General features: G+C 56.0%; 2 protein-coding genes across 5 annotated transcripts in view; one reads left to right on the top strand and one right to left on the bottom strand.

The window, feature by feature from the left end:
- The window catches only part of Ap2a2 (adaptor related protein complex 2 subunit alpha 2), a 72636-nt gene extending 62261 nt beyond the window's left edge, over positions 1–10375 (top strand). For 2 of the 4 annotated variants that reach the window (XM_026379338.2, XM_026379339.2), the window contains exons 16-22: positions 2945–3027; positions 5656–5745; positions 7016–7139; positions 7823–7939; positions 8051–8120; positions 8201–8335; positions 8726–10375. In XM_026379338.2, the coding sequence (XP_026235123.1) occupies positions 2945–3027; positions 5656–5745; positions 7016–7139; positions 7823–7939; positions 8051–8120; positions 8201–8335; positions 8726–8803 (697 nt within the window). In that variant the 3' untranslated portion in view covers positions 8804–10375. Of the gene's footprint in view, positions 1–2944; positions 3028–5655; positions 5746–7015; positions 7140–7822; positions 7940–8050; positions 8121–8200; positions 8336–8725 lie in introns of those variants that run through there. The other 2 variants (XR_003299930.2, XM_026379340.2) reach the window with 2 other exon arrangements.
- Positions 10376–11568: 1193 nt separating this feature from the next.
- Positions 11569–16888, bottom strand: part of Muc6 (mucin 6, oligomeric mucus/gel-forming) — a 56587-nt gene continuing 51267 nt past the window's right edge. The window contains exons 43-46 of the mRNA XM_077798185.1: positions 14120–14771; positions 13649–13929; positions 12016–12118; positions 11569–11746 (exon numbers count right to left, since the gene is read on the bottom strand). Of these exons, the coding sequence (XP_077654311.1) occupies positions 11569–11746; positions 12016–12118; positions 13649–13929; positions 14120–14771 (1214 nt within the window). The remainder of the gene's footprint in view (positions 11747–12015; positions 12119–13648; positions 13930–14119; positions 14772–16888) is intronic.

Consider the following 16888-nt stretch of genomic DNA (forward strand, 5'->3'; position numbering starts at 1 on the left):
TATGGGAAGTATAGACAGGGTCGGCTGGGCAGCGGGTAGCATGACCACCTGGTTGCTACTTGGGAGAGAAGTGTAAGCCACTTTCTGTGTTCAGTCCCCCGGCACCCCTGCTGGTGCTGTGCCTGCTACAAGGTCAGCAGGTCTGTGTCCCAGGGTGGGCAGCGGAGCTGCAGGTCTGGTGCTTCTGGGCATTTAGTACACACTCTGGCTGCTGCTCCCCGCTGCACCCTGCTCTCTAACCTGTCACTGTTCCTTGTCAGCCTTGTAGATAAATGCCATTTCTTTTTTAAGGACTCATTCACTTTTGAGTTAGTGGTGGCCTGCCTGCGCTCTGCCCGCACCCTGCCTGGCCTGGCCTGGAGGTGTGAGTTCTTCCTGCAGTTCTGCAGGTGTCTGGGGCCTCCTGACCCTGCTGCAGTGTGTGTTGGCTCTGGCCTTTGTTCCCTGTCTTCCCCCATTTTCAAAATGTGGATGTCAGACTGTTCTTCCCAGCACTTACTCTCTTTCTTCCATCTTAGGACTGAATCTGCTTTTATTGATGGATTGATTAAGTCCCTTATAATCGAAATTGACTTACTAATTGGTACCGGGGATTGAACCCAGGGGTGCTTTGCCACTGCCATATCCCTAGTCATCTCACTTCCATCCTTCCTTTCCTTTTTTTGAAGTACTGGGGTTGAACCTAGGCCTCGCACGTGCTGGGAAAGCGCTTTACCACTGTGCCACGTCCCCAGCCCTTTTTGTTTTTTGAAACAGTTCTTGCTGACTTGCCCTGGGTGGACTGGAACTGGCGATCCTCCTGCCTCAGCCTCCTGAGGTGCTGGGATTTAGGCTGCACCACTGTGCCAGGCCTGCTTGTGTCTAGATCTGTGGACATGATGGGCCCTCACTTCCACCCTGCAGAGTGGCAGCATGTCCCGGGTGCAGATTAGAAAACCTTAATGCAATGGTTCTTTGTCCCCCCATTTTGAAGATGGTAGTAGAAGTCCTGTGGGCTTTCCTCCCATTTATTATTATTATTATTTTTTTAACTTTGTTTTTGATTTTTATGTGGTGCTGAGTAGTGAACCTAGTACCTCAAATGTGCTAGGCAAGCACTTTACCACTGAGCCACAACCCCAGCCCATCCTCCTGTTTATTATTTAAGTGTTTTATTTTGTCAATATCACAACACTGTTGGCTTGTAATCTTGAAGTCTAGAAAAATTTCTTAGTTCCTTATAATCGAAATGTTGAGTCCAAAATTTCCCCCACTTTAGCTTTGGACAGTCAACTTTTAAAATTTTGTGGTGTTGCGTGTGTTGCGGTTTCTGTGGTCATCCTGCATACTGATTCTCGTTCCTTAGAGAAGGCTAAGCAGACTTCTCCTCATTCACAGAGTGCCAGTCTCAATTCGAGAGCGCCCAGTGGACCCAGGCTCCAAGGTGCTTGTGGCCAAAGGAGCTGTATGTCCTGGAGCAGGGCTCATAATCTGGACATCCTCTGAGGGCAGTGGCTCCATCTAGCGAGCCACCCCAGGCTTGTTGTATTGTCACCTCACAAGGCTTTGAGCACTTGCCAGGGACTGGGCCAAAGGCCTATTTTGCTGCTCTGTGGGACTCAGGGCATTTCTAAATTGTGACCCTCTGAGCAACTGGGTGCAGCTCTCCCTGGTGTCCTGTTGGAGATGGAGTGGTGGAAGAGGGGAGGGCCTTGAGGCGTCCTGTATGTGCCTCTGGTGCCCACTGTCCCTTTGAGGCTGCACTCCAGGTCCATGTACCCTTGTTCTTACCTCCCGCTGCCCTGCTGGTCTGGCCTTGTGTGCATGCTTCCTCCGGTGGCTAGGCCCCGTTTCCTTGGGCTCCAGGGTATTGGTTCTGGCTTGGATGTTGACAGAGGGTCGTCATGTGGTGTTTGTCTGGGGCAGTGTGGAGGATTTGTGCTCTGGCTCTCATAGGGCTGGGTCACTGGGGCACCGTCAGTGCAGGGCGGCTGTGGCCTCCTGGCGTGGCCTTTGTTCATTGCACGTTCCTCAGGGATCAGGTGCAGTTGAGATTGGCCCTTTAGAGAACTACCGACCACATAAACATCTGGGGTGTGCTGGGGATAGTAGATGGATACCCTTTCTGTATCCCCGACAGATTTCAATTTAAGGTATTTTAGTCCAAATCAAGTGTGACCCCCCCATGGCCCCTTATTGGCATGGGCCCTTCTATGGCTGAGTTGCAGTGGGGCAGCCCCATGGTGCCTGTGCTCGGAGCCCCAGGCTTTGAGCCCTCTCTTGATGGGGACAGCCTCAGTTGTGAGGAGCTTAGCACATACTTTCTGGTGTTTTGGAAGACTGTCCTGCCTGTCCATTGGCGATTTGACTTTGTGGCACTTCTTGGTGGCCAGAGCTGGGCAGTCTGTCAGGCTGTGGCCTGAAGGACTTGGAAGAGCCTTCAGGAGCTGGGTCTGCAGAGGGATGTCCATGGGCCTGCTGCCTGGACAGCTCCTGGAAACAGGGCCTGGAGAAGAGCTGGTAGAGCCCTCTTAGGTCACAGTGTGCCAACCCAGTGCCTGTGAGGAATCTGCCCAAGTGGCTCAGGTAGGTGACCACAGAATTCAGGAAGATGATGAATGCGGGGTTGGTGTGGGTAGGCAAGGAGATTGCCCAGTGAGCTGCCACTGTGAGCATGGAAGGGCTGTAGCTGTGCCTTCTGCACACTGCCCAGCCCCCAGCTTGCCCCAGGCCTCATCCCTGAGTACGGGCAGTGGTGCCCTCTTCCCTGGAACACAAGGAGATGATGGCTGCTGCCTGCTCTCCGTCTCTGGCAGCCACTGTGAGTGGTCTTAGGAGTGGTCCCTACGCTGCCTTCCCGTCCCCACCAGTTATCTAAGCCTTGGTGGACTTTAAGCCCTTTTTGAAAAAAGTTCCCTTGCAGTAAGTGGCTTTGAGTGACACCATACTATTCCTTTTCTCCTAGGTTTGTTTGTAAAAATAATGGTGTGTTGTTTGAAAACCAGCTGCTTCAAATTGGACTTAAGTCTGAATTTCGGCAGAATTTAGGTACGAGTTTTAAATGTTTAATAAAATCTCCCTTTGAAAACCATGGGAAACAAGAAGTGCTACAGGTGGTCCTGACGAGGACCTCATGTCCAGAACATGCAGGGGTCCTTTGCACACCTCCCCCTTGGGGGTAGCTCCATTTAGAGGCGGCAGATGACCAGGGCAATCATTTCTCCAGAGGAAAGGAGCATAGGGCCACCCCGCATGCATGACGCTCCCCCATCAGGCTGCAGACACAGCCACAGCATGGGGAGCTGCAGCTCTCACCCCCTCACACACAGGCAGAGCCTGTGGAGAGAAGGGAGCCTTGGGCAGTTGCTAGGTGTAATCTGGGGTGGCCGCTGTGGATGAGAGCAGGGCTGCCCCTCAGCAAGGTGGAGATGATCATGGGCATGATCCAGCAGCCTGCTTCTGGGTGTAGACCCAAAGAGTCAAAGCGGGGTCCGGAAGAGGTGTCGTGGACACACGTTCGTGGCTGCGCATCATTTACAGTAACTCAGAGGAGATAGCCCAAGTGTTCAAGGTGGGTGGTGGAGAGGTGTGTACTGTGGGGTACTGTTCAGCTTTGCACAGAGGACAGTGTGACACCTGCTGCACGTGGAGGAACCCTGTGGACACGAGGCTTAGTGAAGCACCAGTCATACCATGAAGCGCACTGCATGATCCCAGTCACATGGGGTGCCTGGGCAGGGCAGGGGCTGGAGGGCAGGGAACAGTGTTTGATGGGCAGGTTCCAGTCTGGGAGTATTCCAGTAGAGAGAGCCCTGGGGGTGGAGGTGGTGACATCTGCACAGCATTGTGAGCATGCTTAGTGCCCTGGGCTGCAGGGTTTTGAGTCACTTACCAATTTATTTTTATATATATATATATATAATTTTTGTAGTTGGCACATAATACCTATTTTTTATTCATTTATTTTTATATGGTGCTGAGGATTGAACCCAGGGCCTCACACGTGCTAGGTGAGCGCTCTACCACTGAGCCACAACCCCAACCCCCACTTACCAATTTTTATATGGAAAAAGAAAAGTTTTGAGTCTAAAAAGAAAAAATATACCCATCAAAAATCTATGGGGCTGCTGAAGTGGCCCCTATGGGATGTGCTGTCCCGCCTCGCGAGTAGGAGTTAGGGAGGAAGGGAAACACGCCTCTCCTGCTGGTCCTGGTGGGGGCGGGCAGGGCTCTGCAGGTGCTGTGGTGAGCAGGCCTCCTGCTCCTGTGACCAAGGTCCTAGCCTCTGGCCATGATGACTCTGCCTGGCCTTGATTTACTTTTTGGTTTGTGCAGGGGTGACACTTGCTGGATTGCACTCGACTAAAACACTCAGGGTCACTCCAGGGGAACTGGGCTGCTCGAAATAACCACACGAGACAGAAATACCTTTTTCTTTGGGGGTGCTGTGATGGCTCTTCTGACCTTGAGGGTCTGCAGAGAGAGAGCGCATGTGCTCACACTTGTTACTGAGAAGCCATTAATAGGAGGCAAGGGGTCAGGTTTCAAGGGGCTGAGTCTAGCTTCATGATGTCTTTGTCAGCAAGTTGACTGATATCTAGGAAGGCCACACCCAAGGACAGAGTAAGAGAAGAGGACACACAAAGGGTGTTTCCATGGAACATTCTATCCCAAACAGGGCAAGGGGTAAAATTACAAAGGAACAGGTGAGCATAGCTCCACCCATGGGGATGTAGGAAGGCATGTCCATGCACAAAGACATAGTCGCTTGCGCCCTAAAGATCAGGGCTACTGTCTGGGTTACCTAGGCAACCAGATCACAGAGTGACAGACGATGCCACACCAATCTAGAAGAGGAGACAAATGCGGTCATGTGCTAGTTGGCCTCCCACAGACAGCAAAGTACTTGTCTTTTCAGAACCTTTGGGGCTTACATTCCTTTCTGAACTGAAAGGGTGGAAATCCCACAGAGCAGCAGCTGACTGACTGGCACGGTGGTCTGTGGTGGGGCAGGCTCAGTGTGCATGTTTGAAGGACAGTCCCTACATGGCCAGCACTGGCTCTGGGCCATCCAGTGGGTCCAGACCCAGCCAGGCCTTCCCAGAGGGGCTAAGCGGGGTCTGAATGCTGCTGGGCTGTTGTGACCGGGACCCTGCACAGGGCCCTGCAGCACTGCTGGTGTGAGTGGTGCCTCCCAGCCTGGCCCCCCGGGCCTTCCCTGCACAGGTGTGCAGGAGCTGTCAGATGACCCGGACATGCTGCTGAGGGGTGGAGAGCAGTGCGGCTTCTGGCTTTGGCATGCCATCATTTTTCTTTCTTGGTATCAAGAATTGAACCCAGGGATGTTTTACTACTGAGCCACGTCCACAGTCCTTTTGATTTTTTGAGATGGGGTCTCCTTAAGTGACAGAGGTTCCCCCCCCCCCCCACCTCCCACCTCCACCGGGCTGGCCTTGAGCTTATGATCCTCTTGCCTCAGCCTCCCCAGTCACTGGGGGTACAAACTTGTGCCACTGTGCCTGGCTACATGCCCTTTAAAATCAGTGAAAACATTAATTTTAGCAATAGCTTTTGTCATGGCAGTTAGCTTTGATTCAGCCGGGGCTTACAGGGGCCCTTGGTTTTCACTGTAAGTATGCAGACCAAGTGTGCGACTCAGTTGTTTTTGTTTTCTAGGCCGGATGTTCATATTTTATGGTAACAAGACTTCCACGCAGTTCTTGAACTTCACTCCAACTCTCATCTGTGCAGATGACCTGCAGTCTAATATCCTCGGTACAACCTGGGCCTCAGACACTGACAGACAGGTGGCCATCTAGGGTTTAGCTGGACCTTGGAGGAATTTGCTTTTGGTCATGATAGCAAGGTGTTTCCAGGTAGGCAGGCCGGTGGCCCCTGCAGGGTGGCCTCTGGTGTGCCTCAGACAGTGCGCCTGTCCGCCCCCCATCTGCTGCCTTTCCTGGCTCGTTCTGTCCTCTGGAGTCATTGGTGAGGCCCCACTGAGTGGTGCTCCTTGCCCTACGAGGCCTGCAGCTGGCCTGTTTCTACTGAGAGCAGGGTGTGTGGGGAGTCGCCACTCAGGGACAGGTCTACAGTCTGAACAGGGTGCACGGGGCACCTCCCTGGGGGACCCGGTCAGATGGGTGGAACTGAGCTCCTCTCCACCTGAGATCTACATGTGTTTTTAGAGAGATACTAACACACACTCTTGAAACTGTTCCAGAATAGATATTAAACACACAGATGCAGAGTCTGCTGCACTGAGTCCAAGATCAGGAGTGAAGGCTCACACCTGCATGTCCCTCCCTAGGGCCTGCTGCGCTCTGAGGGGCCATGGGGTGGTCCTGAGCCTGGAAGCCAAGTGGCCAGTGGGCTCAGGGTCCAGAGGGAAGGAAGAGGCCTTCGTTCCGCCTCCAGACCCAGCTGGGTTGTGTGGGTGGCTTCTCGAGGGGCTTGCAGCACAGTAGCACCTGCTTGCTGACTGCACAGAGCTGCCCCAGGTGGTACAGTCACCTTACTAAGCCATGGGCACTGGCTTTTGCTGAGGGCAGCGGAACCACATGGTAGGATGAGCAGAGCAGTCAGTGGTCCTTTCCAGTGGCCTTGCAAGAGAAGGGAGTGGGCAGATGCGCAGCAGCCCTGGGCACTTGGGCCCGCTGTCCAGTCGCAGGCAGAAGGGCAGGTCTTGTGATGCTCCTGGCCTGAGCTCTGCAGTGTGGTGGGCATGCGCTACTTCCTGTCTGCCATATGCTTTTCAAATAGCTGAGGGTTAGAGATTAGGCTCTCAGTTATCTTACCAGTATCATCTGTATTCATCTATTTGCAAGCACTGACAAGTCACACAGCAGTGACCACAGGTCACTACTAGGAAAAAGTGGGTACACCACACATGGAGTTCTGCCCTTAGGCTGCTTACTTTCTCACCCATCATCATCCCTTGAAATTTTTTATTTCCTGTAAGAGTAAGGGATCAGGGGTTTGCCCAGTGGGGCCCACTCTTCCAGAACTGTCTGAACTCCTTAACCTGCCTGCTCACATCTGAACCTGCAGACCAAGCCTGTGGACCCAACTGTAGATGGAGGCGCACAGGTGCAGCAGGTGGTTAACATAGAGTGCGTGTCTGACTTCACAGAGGCACCTGTCCTCAACATTCAGTTCAGGTAGGGTGAGCGTGGGCACCTGCCCATGTGCTGGGAGCACCCCCCCACCACGGGGGACACCCAGTCACCTGAGCTTTCCAGAGTATAGGAAGCTGCTCTGTGGCCCAGGGGGATGCAGGGCCAGTCTGCAGTAGCTGACAGCTGGGCCCTGGGCACTGACTGCTGGGAAAGACAGTTGCAGAGGAGATGCTGGTGGCTCTCCAGACCCAGGCAGGGCTTCTTGTGCAGCTGCATGCAGACCCATCCTCTTGCAAGTACTACTGTGGAGTACCTGTGATGGTGGGTTTCCTGTAGGCCCGAGGCCAGTGTGTTTGGAGAAGCACGTTTTCAAATTCTAGAAACAGTACTTAGGCAAATGCTTCTCTTCAGTCTTTCTATGGGGAGATATCCCACCCTGACACAGACACTGGTGCTCTGGAGGCAGATGAGAGGCAAGGGTGAGTGCTGGAGGCTATCCTGCCAGCCCTGAGAAGGGCCGCTGCTCCCAACTCTGCTCCAGGCAGTGCGTGTGGCCCTGGCCTCACTTGTGCCAGCTGCCTCAGCAGGTGTATGGAGGGTTGGCTTGGCTCCTGCAGGAGCACTATCCACCTTGCTGCTGGGGTGGCCTGGGTGGCTTCCCAAGCCCTAAGGCTGTGCAGCCAGGAACCCCGTCCCTTCCCTCTTGTCAACACGTCTGCCCATAGGTATGGTGGCACCTTCCAGAATGTGTCTGTCAAGCTACCCATCACGCTCAACAAATTTTTCCAGCCCACAGAAATGGCTTCTCAGGATTTCTTTCAACGCTGGAAGCAGTTGAGCAAGTGAGAGGGCTGTGCTTGGGGGTGGGGAGAGGATCAGGGGTCATTCAGTGGGTGGCCTGTTAGCCTCCAGTGTGTCTGCCAGCTCTGACAGCCCTCCGTGCCCTTCCTCAGCCCACAACAAGAGGTGCAGAACATTTTCAAAGCAAAGCATCCGATGGACACAGAAATCACGAAAGCAAAGGTAAAAGGCTGTGGGGGTGGTGTCCCCAAGGCAGACACCATGGCCGGTGCCTTTCCTGACCCCTTCCTCCTTTTGGACAGATCATTGGATTTGGTTCTGCACTCCTCGAGGAAGTTGATCCCAATCCTGCGAATTTTGTGGGTGCTGGCATCATACATACCAGAACCACCCAGATTGGGTGCCTGCTGCGCTTGGAGCCCAATCTGCAAGCCCAGGTCAGGACTCCCGTGGGGACGAGTGGAGACCTCGTGTGCCTGCGCCTGTCAGTGTGCATAGGCTTCCCGCCTCTCCATGGGCCCTGGCATGTGGGGCCCCATGCAAGTTCCGTGTTGCAGTTCAATCAGTGGTCCTTCCTCTTAGTCCTGAGCAGTGTCTTTCTGGCCGAGGGGCCCCAGTCTCTGTGTCCAGTTCTGCCGGGGGCACCTGTTGTCACTTCATGGGAGATCCCTGGAGAGCAGCTGCCCTTGGGAGGTGGAGGCCCACTGAGAGGAGCTGCTGGCTGCCCCTCGGGGTGCGTGGCTGCTGTCTGTTGCAGAGTCTGTGTCTGCTGCCTCAAGGAGCTGCACGGGGCTTCGGTGTGCCGCTGACCTCTGTCTCTGTTTCAGATGTACCGGCTCACGCTGCGCACCAGCAAAGACACCGTCTCACAGAGGCTGTGTGAGCTGCTGTCAGAGCAGTTTTAATCCACGGGCAGAAGGTCTGGCTCGTATCTGTGCGTCTCTCCTCGTCTCTGCCATTTGTCTTCGTCACCATATGCAAACAAAACCCCATGTCTGAACATCACAGCACAAGGTGCCTCCAGGCCCGGCCCCTGGTCATCGCGGGATAGCGGGCACTGTTGGAGGAGGACTGCAGTGGGCCTGCCCCAGCAGGAGGGCCTTGGGTCCTGGGAATCAAGACAGCCCTGTGGTTCAGCCTACAAATTAAAGGGAAATAAGAAGTTTGAGTGGAAGTGGGGATTGTGTTGAGGTTTTGTCTGAGTGCCGCTGTTCTGTTGCAGACCTTCTCAGATTTTGGAGCAGCTGCACTGCTGTGCTTACAGGGCTACCCTGGGACTACCTGGCTGTGCTGGCGTGAGCCACTCTGCGAGAGGAGTGTGGCTAACCCTGCAGGATGGGCAGTGTTTGCACGGGGCTTGCTGAGGCACTGCCAGACGATTCCTGGGCAGGGTTGTAATTCAGGAGCTGGAAGCATCTGTTTTGATGACTGTTGGCCAAACCAGGCACCTGCTGTCCTCAGCCAGCCCTGTCCACAGCACCGGTGTTCTTGAAGGGACTTCTATGATGTGTTCTGTCGGACACCTTAGATTTGCACTTGGTGGGTGGAGGGATCCTGATGGCTCTGCAGGGTGTGACCATGGCTCATCTTGCAAGACTCTGCAGGGTGTGCCTGTCCTTCCTGCTGGTGGCCTTCACCTGTCAAGTGCACATTCCTAGGGCCTCAGTTGAGGCCGAATGCTACAGACTGCACCTGTCCAGTCCTTGCTGGATGTTGGGGTGGAGGAGATTAAACTGGGGAGGACAACGGCCCTGGATGTTGCTGTGCTGAGGGAGCGCCAGGTCTCCTGGCCACGTGTCCCCAGCTCTCACAGGTGTCCCTGCACATGCTTGCAAGGTAGGATGTGGATGGGGCAGAGAGGCCTGGGGAGCCCAGGCAGGTGTGCCCTGCGGTGGCTCCTAGGGTCAGCACACAGGGGACAGGCAGGTTTGTCTGAGCACACTTAAGCCCAGAGCACCTGAGGAGACACAGGAAAGGCAGGACCCACTGTCACTCCCTTGATGTCCAGACACTGGGCATGGCAATGGCCCTTTGGCTCAGTTTCTTGACATCATCCTGCCATCCTGGGTCTTAGGGACAGCTGCAGGGTGGCCTTCAGAGTACCCAGCTCCTCCTGTGCTGGTCTTGGTGTGTGTGCGCCCCAAAGCTCCTGGTCTGCCTGAGATATGCCCCGGCCTCAGATGGGCTTTGCTGCAGGTGATGGCCTGGCTGGCCAGGGCGAGCCTCTGCGTCCTCTTATTCCAGCTGCTGGACAGAGTGACAGTCCTTGATGTGCAGTCCACACACTGCGTGTGGACCGCAGGGCCCATGACCATGGCTCCTGTGCATGGGCAGCCAGGTAGTGGTCTCTGGGCAACAAGTCTCCCTGGCATAGGAAGGGCTGCTGAGGCACAGGCCTGCTGAGGCACAGGCTTGCCCTCTGTGCTGTCCCAGGGGTGTCCATCTGTGCATTGTGCTCCTTTTCAAAGAAAAATAAACGCTAGTACAGTTGGATGCGTGTGTTGTCTTTTGGGCAGTGTCCTGTGGGCATTGTGGGTGCTGGCACCAAGGACCTAGAGTACCATCTGCCTGTGCAACTTGTCCTTTAGCTTTAGGACAGTCTCTCTGGGCCTGGGCAGTGCTGGACAGTACCTCACAACACCACAAAGCACCTTTGCTCTGATGGCATGACTCTGGGTATGGCCAGGTCTGCCTAGGCTCCCTGCTTCAGTGGATGCTGGGCTGTGGCTCCTTGGAGGACCTGGCCTTGGAGGCCTCTGGTCTAAGTGCACAGGAGGGATGGGCCCAAGGGTTCTTTCCTGCTGAGCTGCCTGTGGGGTGAGGTTGCCCCTGCCAGGGATCCTATAGCCCGGCAGGGATGGTGCTAGAGGGACCCAGAGGGTGGTAGCCTCACCAGGGGCTTGTGCAGAGTTTTGGGTGGGGGCACAGCCAGTGGTGGTGGCCTTTCCTCTCCAAGCCCCACCTGGCGGCAGCCCCACCCAGCCCCGGTCCTGTGCCCACCGTGTAGGTTCACCCAGGGAGAGAGGCCTGAGGGAGTTGGGGATGGCACAGTGGCGCTCAGGGATCAGCCTCTGCCTGGACAAGATCCAGTTTATTTGGAATCAACTCGATGGTGGGTGACAGCCTCCTCTTAGGATGTGGGTTCTGGCAGCAGCCATCTTGCACAGCTGGGTGCCACTGTGTTGCACCTGCCTGTCACCCTGACTGGGGATATCCCTCTCTGCTGTATTTCGTGCTTACCTGGCCTTTCGTCCTCCTTGTCCCTGTCCAGGTACCCACACCCGCCATGTCCCCATTCTGATCAGCCCACATGTCCCCCCAGCAGCCCTGCTGGAGCAGCCTCCTCCCTGGCATCTGCTCCTGGGTTGTTTTCTCTGCAAGATTCTGCCACCAAAGGCTGGGAGGCTGTGTGCGTGGCAGACGCTGCGGTCAGCACGTGCCCATGCCACACCCACACTCTGGGTTGTGTCAGCAGGAGGTGGATGGTCAGGGCTCCTTCCCAGCAGCTTCTTCCCTGCAGTGGCCTCAGGTGAGCCACCTCCGAGGGCTCGTGGAGTCCAGATCTATGTCCAGGAAAGAGGCTGCTGGACAAATCCAGAGGAGGAGTGTGGTGGCATCTGTCTTGTTCTTGGCCTGCGACCTTTTGTGCGTGGGAGACCAGGCAGCTCCTCTAGTCTTTGCAGTGCGAGAGTTTGCACACACAGCTGCTGAACACCTGCAAGGTGAGCTTGAGCTGCTGGCCTGGTGCGTTGGGGTCTGGACAGGGCAGTAGGAGCTGTTTCTTGTAGGAGTTGAGCGGGTAGCAGCAGCTACACTGAGCATCCACCTGCTGGGTGGTGATGTTGAAGCTGCCAAGAAGCAGACAAGCAGAGGGTCAGGGCAGCACCTCTCCCCTGAGGAGCAGCAGGACCCCAAGCCGTTTGCAGGCCAGACCTTTAAGAGCCTTCCCTTTCCTGCTGACTCCTGCTCACAGGCACAAGGCAAGTTCGACTTTGGGCATGGAGCAGGCTGCCTGGACCCCGTGGACTGGGACAAGGCAGCACTGCGAGGACCCGACAGCCTGGCAACTTGCTGTGGGTCTTGACCCAGCCAGGAAGGTTGGCTCCCAGGGGCTCACCTGACGGAAGAGGCACAAGCACCCTCGCAGCGGGTCAGGGTCACGTTTGCTGTGCACCCCTGGTAGGTGATTTCCTGTTCATGTTCCTGCACACTGCAGGCTCCTGGGGGCCAAGAGGCAAGAGTTAAGTGGACAGCGAGATGAATGCTCACACCAGAGCAGGGCCACTGAGCTGAGAGCACAGCTGCATAAGCAGACTGATTTTGGAGAAGCTTGGAGAAGCCTGAAGACTTATAGGCCCCACTGTGGCCCCCACAGCTCAGACCAGGCTCTGTATGGGGACAAAGGCTGGCAGCCTCGCATTCCTGGCTTTTCTGAAGGACCTGGCAGTGAGCTGGGCCCCAGAGGAACCTAAGTGAGACCCAGCTCTCACCACCTCCCTTCCTATGCCCCAGACACGGCCTGTGGCCATAGGTGTCTCAGGACCTGCTGAGGGCCAAGGAGAGTGTTTCAGAGTCTCCAAAAGGGGACTCCCCACACCAGGACTGGGGGAGGGGAAGCAGAGCGGGCCCCTTGGTCTGGCTTTCTAGGAGGGGTGTGGTGTGAGGACCAGGACACCTGGTCAGATGGTGGTGGTGATGCAGCACAGCCCAGGGTGCGCTGGTATAGGGGACAGGCATACCAACACATTAAAAAAAAAAAAAAAGTTTCTGGCAGACTGGATGTTCTGCCCCGTGTTTCTTTCCCTCACCTCTACCAAATTGGTTCTGTCACCCACCACACCCAGCTTCTCCTGCACCAGCTGAGGAAGGAGGGGCTCATGGCCCAGTTTGCTGAGCCCCAGCGGCCTACTCCTGTTCCTCTGTTCTGCTTCCTGATGCTACTTCCACGGGAAAGAGCCTGTGCCCAAGTCCTTATCTCACATAGTGAGAAGCCCTCACGCACAGCAGAATGTGAAGCTCAGAGTTGGCGAGAAGGAACTGCTGGGGGACGACGTGCCAGGGCAGCCTGGCTCCAAGAACATGTTCAACAGGGGGAATACTTCCAGGGAAGGAAGGGCATACCCAGAACACAAGGTGGACGTGGATAGCTCTTGCTGCATGGCATGGCCCGTGCTTGCTCTGCAGGGAACCCTGGCACTTCGTGGGCAGGAGGGCAGCTGGAAGCAGCAGCTCACAGAGAGTGCCTCCATTACACGGCAGCCCTAGTCTCCAGGCCCACTCAGCCTGCCACAGGTCAGGGAGGTGCATACTTGCAGTGGACTTTGCTTTCCTCTCTCACTCAAGGAGGTAATGTTCCTTGAGCTCAGGGACCCCTGCTATTCCACACCCTCTGAGCTTCCCAAGAGTCAGCTGTGGAAGGCTGCTTGGGGAGAGATGTCAGCCTGAAAAGAGAGGTCAAGACTGCAGAGGGACATGCAGCAGAGGCCCGGGGTGTGAACAATGCCTCTGATGCTGGTACGAGACATGGGCAAGGAAGCACCAGTTTCCTCCAGACTGGCGATAGCCCAGGGGGTGCTCAGGAGAAGAGAAAAGAATGGGGCTTGGGACAGGCACAAGGGCTGTGGGCAGCATGGAGCAATGGCGGGATGAGGGAAGGCAGTGTGCACCAGGGGCAGGACAGCGCTGTTGGGAGAAGAGGCAGGCCTGGGATGCAGCCCTGAGCCAATGGGGGCCACAGAGATGCCACTTACCATGAGAAGAGGCTGAGGGGGCCACCCAGGAGGGGGTGGCTGGGGGGAAGGTAGAGGAGCTTCCGTGCGAGGTTACGTAGCTGGACAGGAGCATGGACGTCAGCAGCCTGGAGGTACCAGGAGGACTGCTGGTCAGGTTGGTAGTAGGAGAAACTGTTGAGCTTGTCATCCCCAAGGTCGAAGACACAAGGCCTGGCATGGAGGCTTGGGTGGTAAGAGAAGTAAGCTGGGAGGTGGTGGACTGTGAGAAGGCAGAGGAAGGGGAGGCACTGGGTGTAATCCTGGACGTGGAAGGGAAGCCTGGGCTGGAGTTTAGCACCTGAGCTGGGGTGGCAGATGTGTGGACAGCTGGCAGGGTGGGCAGAGCAGAGTCAGGGGAAGAGGAGGTTAAAAGAGGTAAAAGGGAAGTGTTAACAGGACTGGAGGTTGGGGTGGGGAGAGAGACAGAAGGAGAAGGGAAATGGGACCCACTCGTGGACGCAGTGGAAAATGGAGCCGGAGGGATGGAACTGCTGGTAGGTGCATACAGTGGGGGAGCAGTGGGGGAGGTTGAAGGGACTGAGGTGGACGAGGTGGTAAGAGGCGATCTCGATGACGGCAGGGCGGAAAAGGGAGAGGAAGAGGTTAGAGAAGAAGTAGGCAGGGAGGATGTGGATGAGGCCTTGGGCAAAAGTGTGGAAGGATGTATAGTCTCTACAGAAACAGACGTGGTGAAAAGACTCCGGAGTGCAGATGGTGAGGCTGCGGGGGACAGAGTAGAACTGGAGGTAGAAATGGAGGACAAGGGAGAAGAAGAGCTGCGCAAATGAAATGACGTGCTGGCAGTGTGGAAAGACCAGTGGGCCTGGGTGGAGGCCCAGGTAGACGAGGTCATCAGTGGTGAAGTGCTTCTGGGTCCAGTAGGCTTCGCGGCTGTGGTTGAAAGACTGGTGTCGATTGGCCTTGGGATGGAGGTACTCCATAACAGCTCTGGGCTGGTCGGGCTGGTGAGGCTCTGAGATGTTGGTGTGAGAGAGATGGTGGACAGCGTGGTACCCAGAGAGGTAACTGAGGACTTGTGGCCAGTAGAAGTTGGATATGCACTGGTGGTCGGGAGGGACGTTCCTGAGAGGGGCACGGACTGCTGGAGAGTGGTGGAGGCAGATGCGGTGTATGGAGACTGAGAGGTCCTTAAGGTGTGTGTACTGGTGTGAGTAGCAGAGGAGGTGTGGGCCATAGGACTTCGAGTTTGTCTGTTGGTGGGTGTGGTTATGATGTTGGTGGACAGAGGTGATGTGGATTCCATGTATGGCGAGGAGGAAAGGTGTGACAGGGAGGAAGCAGAGGTTCTAACAGTGACGACTGAACTGAGGGCTTGTGTGGAGGCCCTGGAAGACGTGGTCATCTGCACTGCACTGCTTGTGGGTCCAGTGGACTGGAAGGCTGTAGTTGAAAGACTGGAGCCCGTTGACCTCGGGAAGGAGGTGCTCCATAACAGTTCAGGGCTGGTTGGCCGGTGAGAAGGTGATGTGAGAGGGCTAGTGGAGAGTGTGGAAAGCAGAGACGTAGGTGAGGTCTGGGGCGCAGTAGGAGTTGGAAATGTGCTGCTGGTCTGGAGGGACGTTCCCGTGAGGTGGATGGAAGGGCGGGCCGTGGTGGAGGCAGAGGTGGTGTACAAGGAGTGAGAGGTCGATGGGATTTGTGGAGTGCTGAGAAGGGTCCCGGAGGTGAGTGCCATCGCGCTCATGGTTTGCTTGATGGAGGTGGCAGGAGGTAAAGTGCTTTTCAAGTAAGTAGTGGTTGATGGGAAGGAGAGGGGTGCAGTGGAGGTTCTGGAAGTGGCGACGGAGAGGTTGGCTGGTGTAGTGGCCCTGGCAGATGTGGTTACCAGTGGTGCAGTGCTTGTGGGTCCAGAGGCCTTGAGTGTTGTGGTTGAAAGACTGGAGCCCGTTGACCTCGGGGAGGAGGTGCTCCAAGGAACTTCAGGGCTGGACGGGCTGGGGATGCTCTGGGATGATGGGGTGAGAGAGCCAGGGGACAGTGTGGTAACCAGGGGGGAAGGTGAGGTGTTGGGGGTAGTAGGTGATGGATATGGGCTGGTGGTCTTGAGGGGCGTAGCTGTGAGGTGAAGGGACGGGTGAGCTGTGGTGTGGACAGACGAGGTGTGTGAAGCCTGAGAGGTCCATGGCATGTGTGGAGTACTGTGAGGGGACACGGAGGTAGGTGCCTCAGGGCTCTCTGTTTGTGTGCTGGTGGTGGCAATAGGTAATGTGGATTTTGTATGTGGGAGAGGGGCAGGAGAGGTCCTGAACGTGCTGGTCGATTTGGGGGCCTGTGTGGAGGCCCTGGTAGATGTGGTCATCAGTGGTAGAGTGGCTGTGGGTCCTGTGGGCTGGATGGTTGTGGTTGTAGGACTGGAACCAATGTCCCTTGGGGTGGAGGTGCTCCAAAGCACTTCTGGGCTGGATGGGCTGCTGAGGCTCTGAGGAGTTGGTGTGAGAGAACGGGTGGACAATGGGGAAGCCCGAGAGGTAAGTGAGGTCTGGGGACCGGGTGGAGTTGGATATGCGCTGGTGATCTGGACGGATGTTCCTGGGAGGGGAACGGAAGGGTGGGCAGTGTTGGAGGCAGACGCAGTGTTTGAAGACTGAGAGGTCCGTGAGGTTTGTGTACTGGTGTGAGTGGCAGAGGAGGTGTGGGCCACCGGGGTCCCCGTTTGTGTATTGGTGGGTGTGGGTGTGATGTTGGTGGACAGGGGTGATGTGGGTTTGGGGTGTGGGGAGGAGGAAAGGTGTGACAGGGAGGCAGGGGAGGTTGTGGAAGTGATGAAGGACCTGTGGGAGGCACTGGTAGATGTAGTGACCAGGGGAGAGGTGTAGGTGGGTCCAGTGGCCCTGACCACTGTGGTTGAAAGAGTGCTGGTCATTGAACTTGGGTGGGAGCTTTCATTGTGGACCTCTGTACTGGATTGTGTGTTGAGGGTCTGAGAAGTTGGGGTGTAAGAGAGGGTGGAGAGTGTGGAAAGCAGAGACGTAGGTGAGGTCTGGGGCGCAGTAGGAGGTGGAAATGTGCTGCTGGTCTTGAGGGACGTTCCCGTGAGGTGGATGGAAGGGCGGGCCGTGGTGGAGGCAGAGGTGGTGTACAAGGAGTGAGAGGTCGATGGGATTTGTGGAGTGCTGAGAAGGGTCCCGGAGGTGAGTGCCATCGCGCTCATGGTTTGCTTGATGGAGGTGGCAGGAGGTAAAGTGCTTTTCAAGTAAG

This window comes from Urocitellus parryii, chromosome 4, assembly GCF_045843805.1.
Source record: "Urocitellus parryii isolate mUroPar1 chromosome 4, mUroPar1.hap1, whole genome shotgun sequence".
Classification (NCBI taxonomy): domain Eukaryota; kingdom Metazoa; phylum Chordata; class Mammalia; order Rodentia; family Sciuridae; genus Urocitellus; species Urocitellus parryii.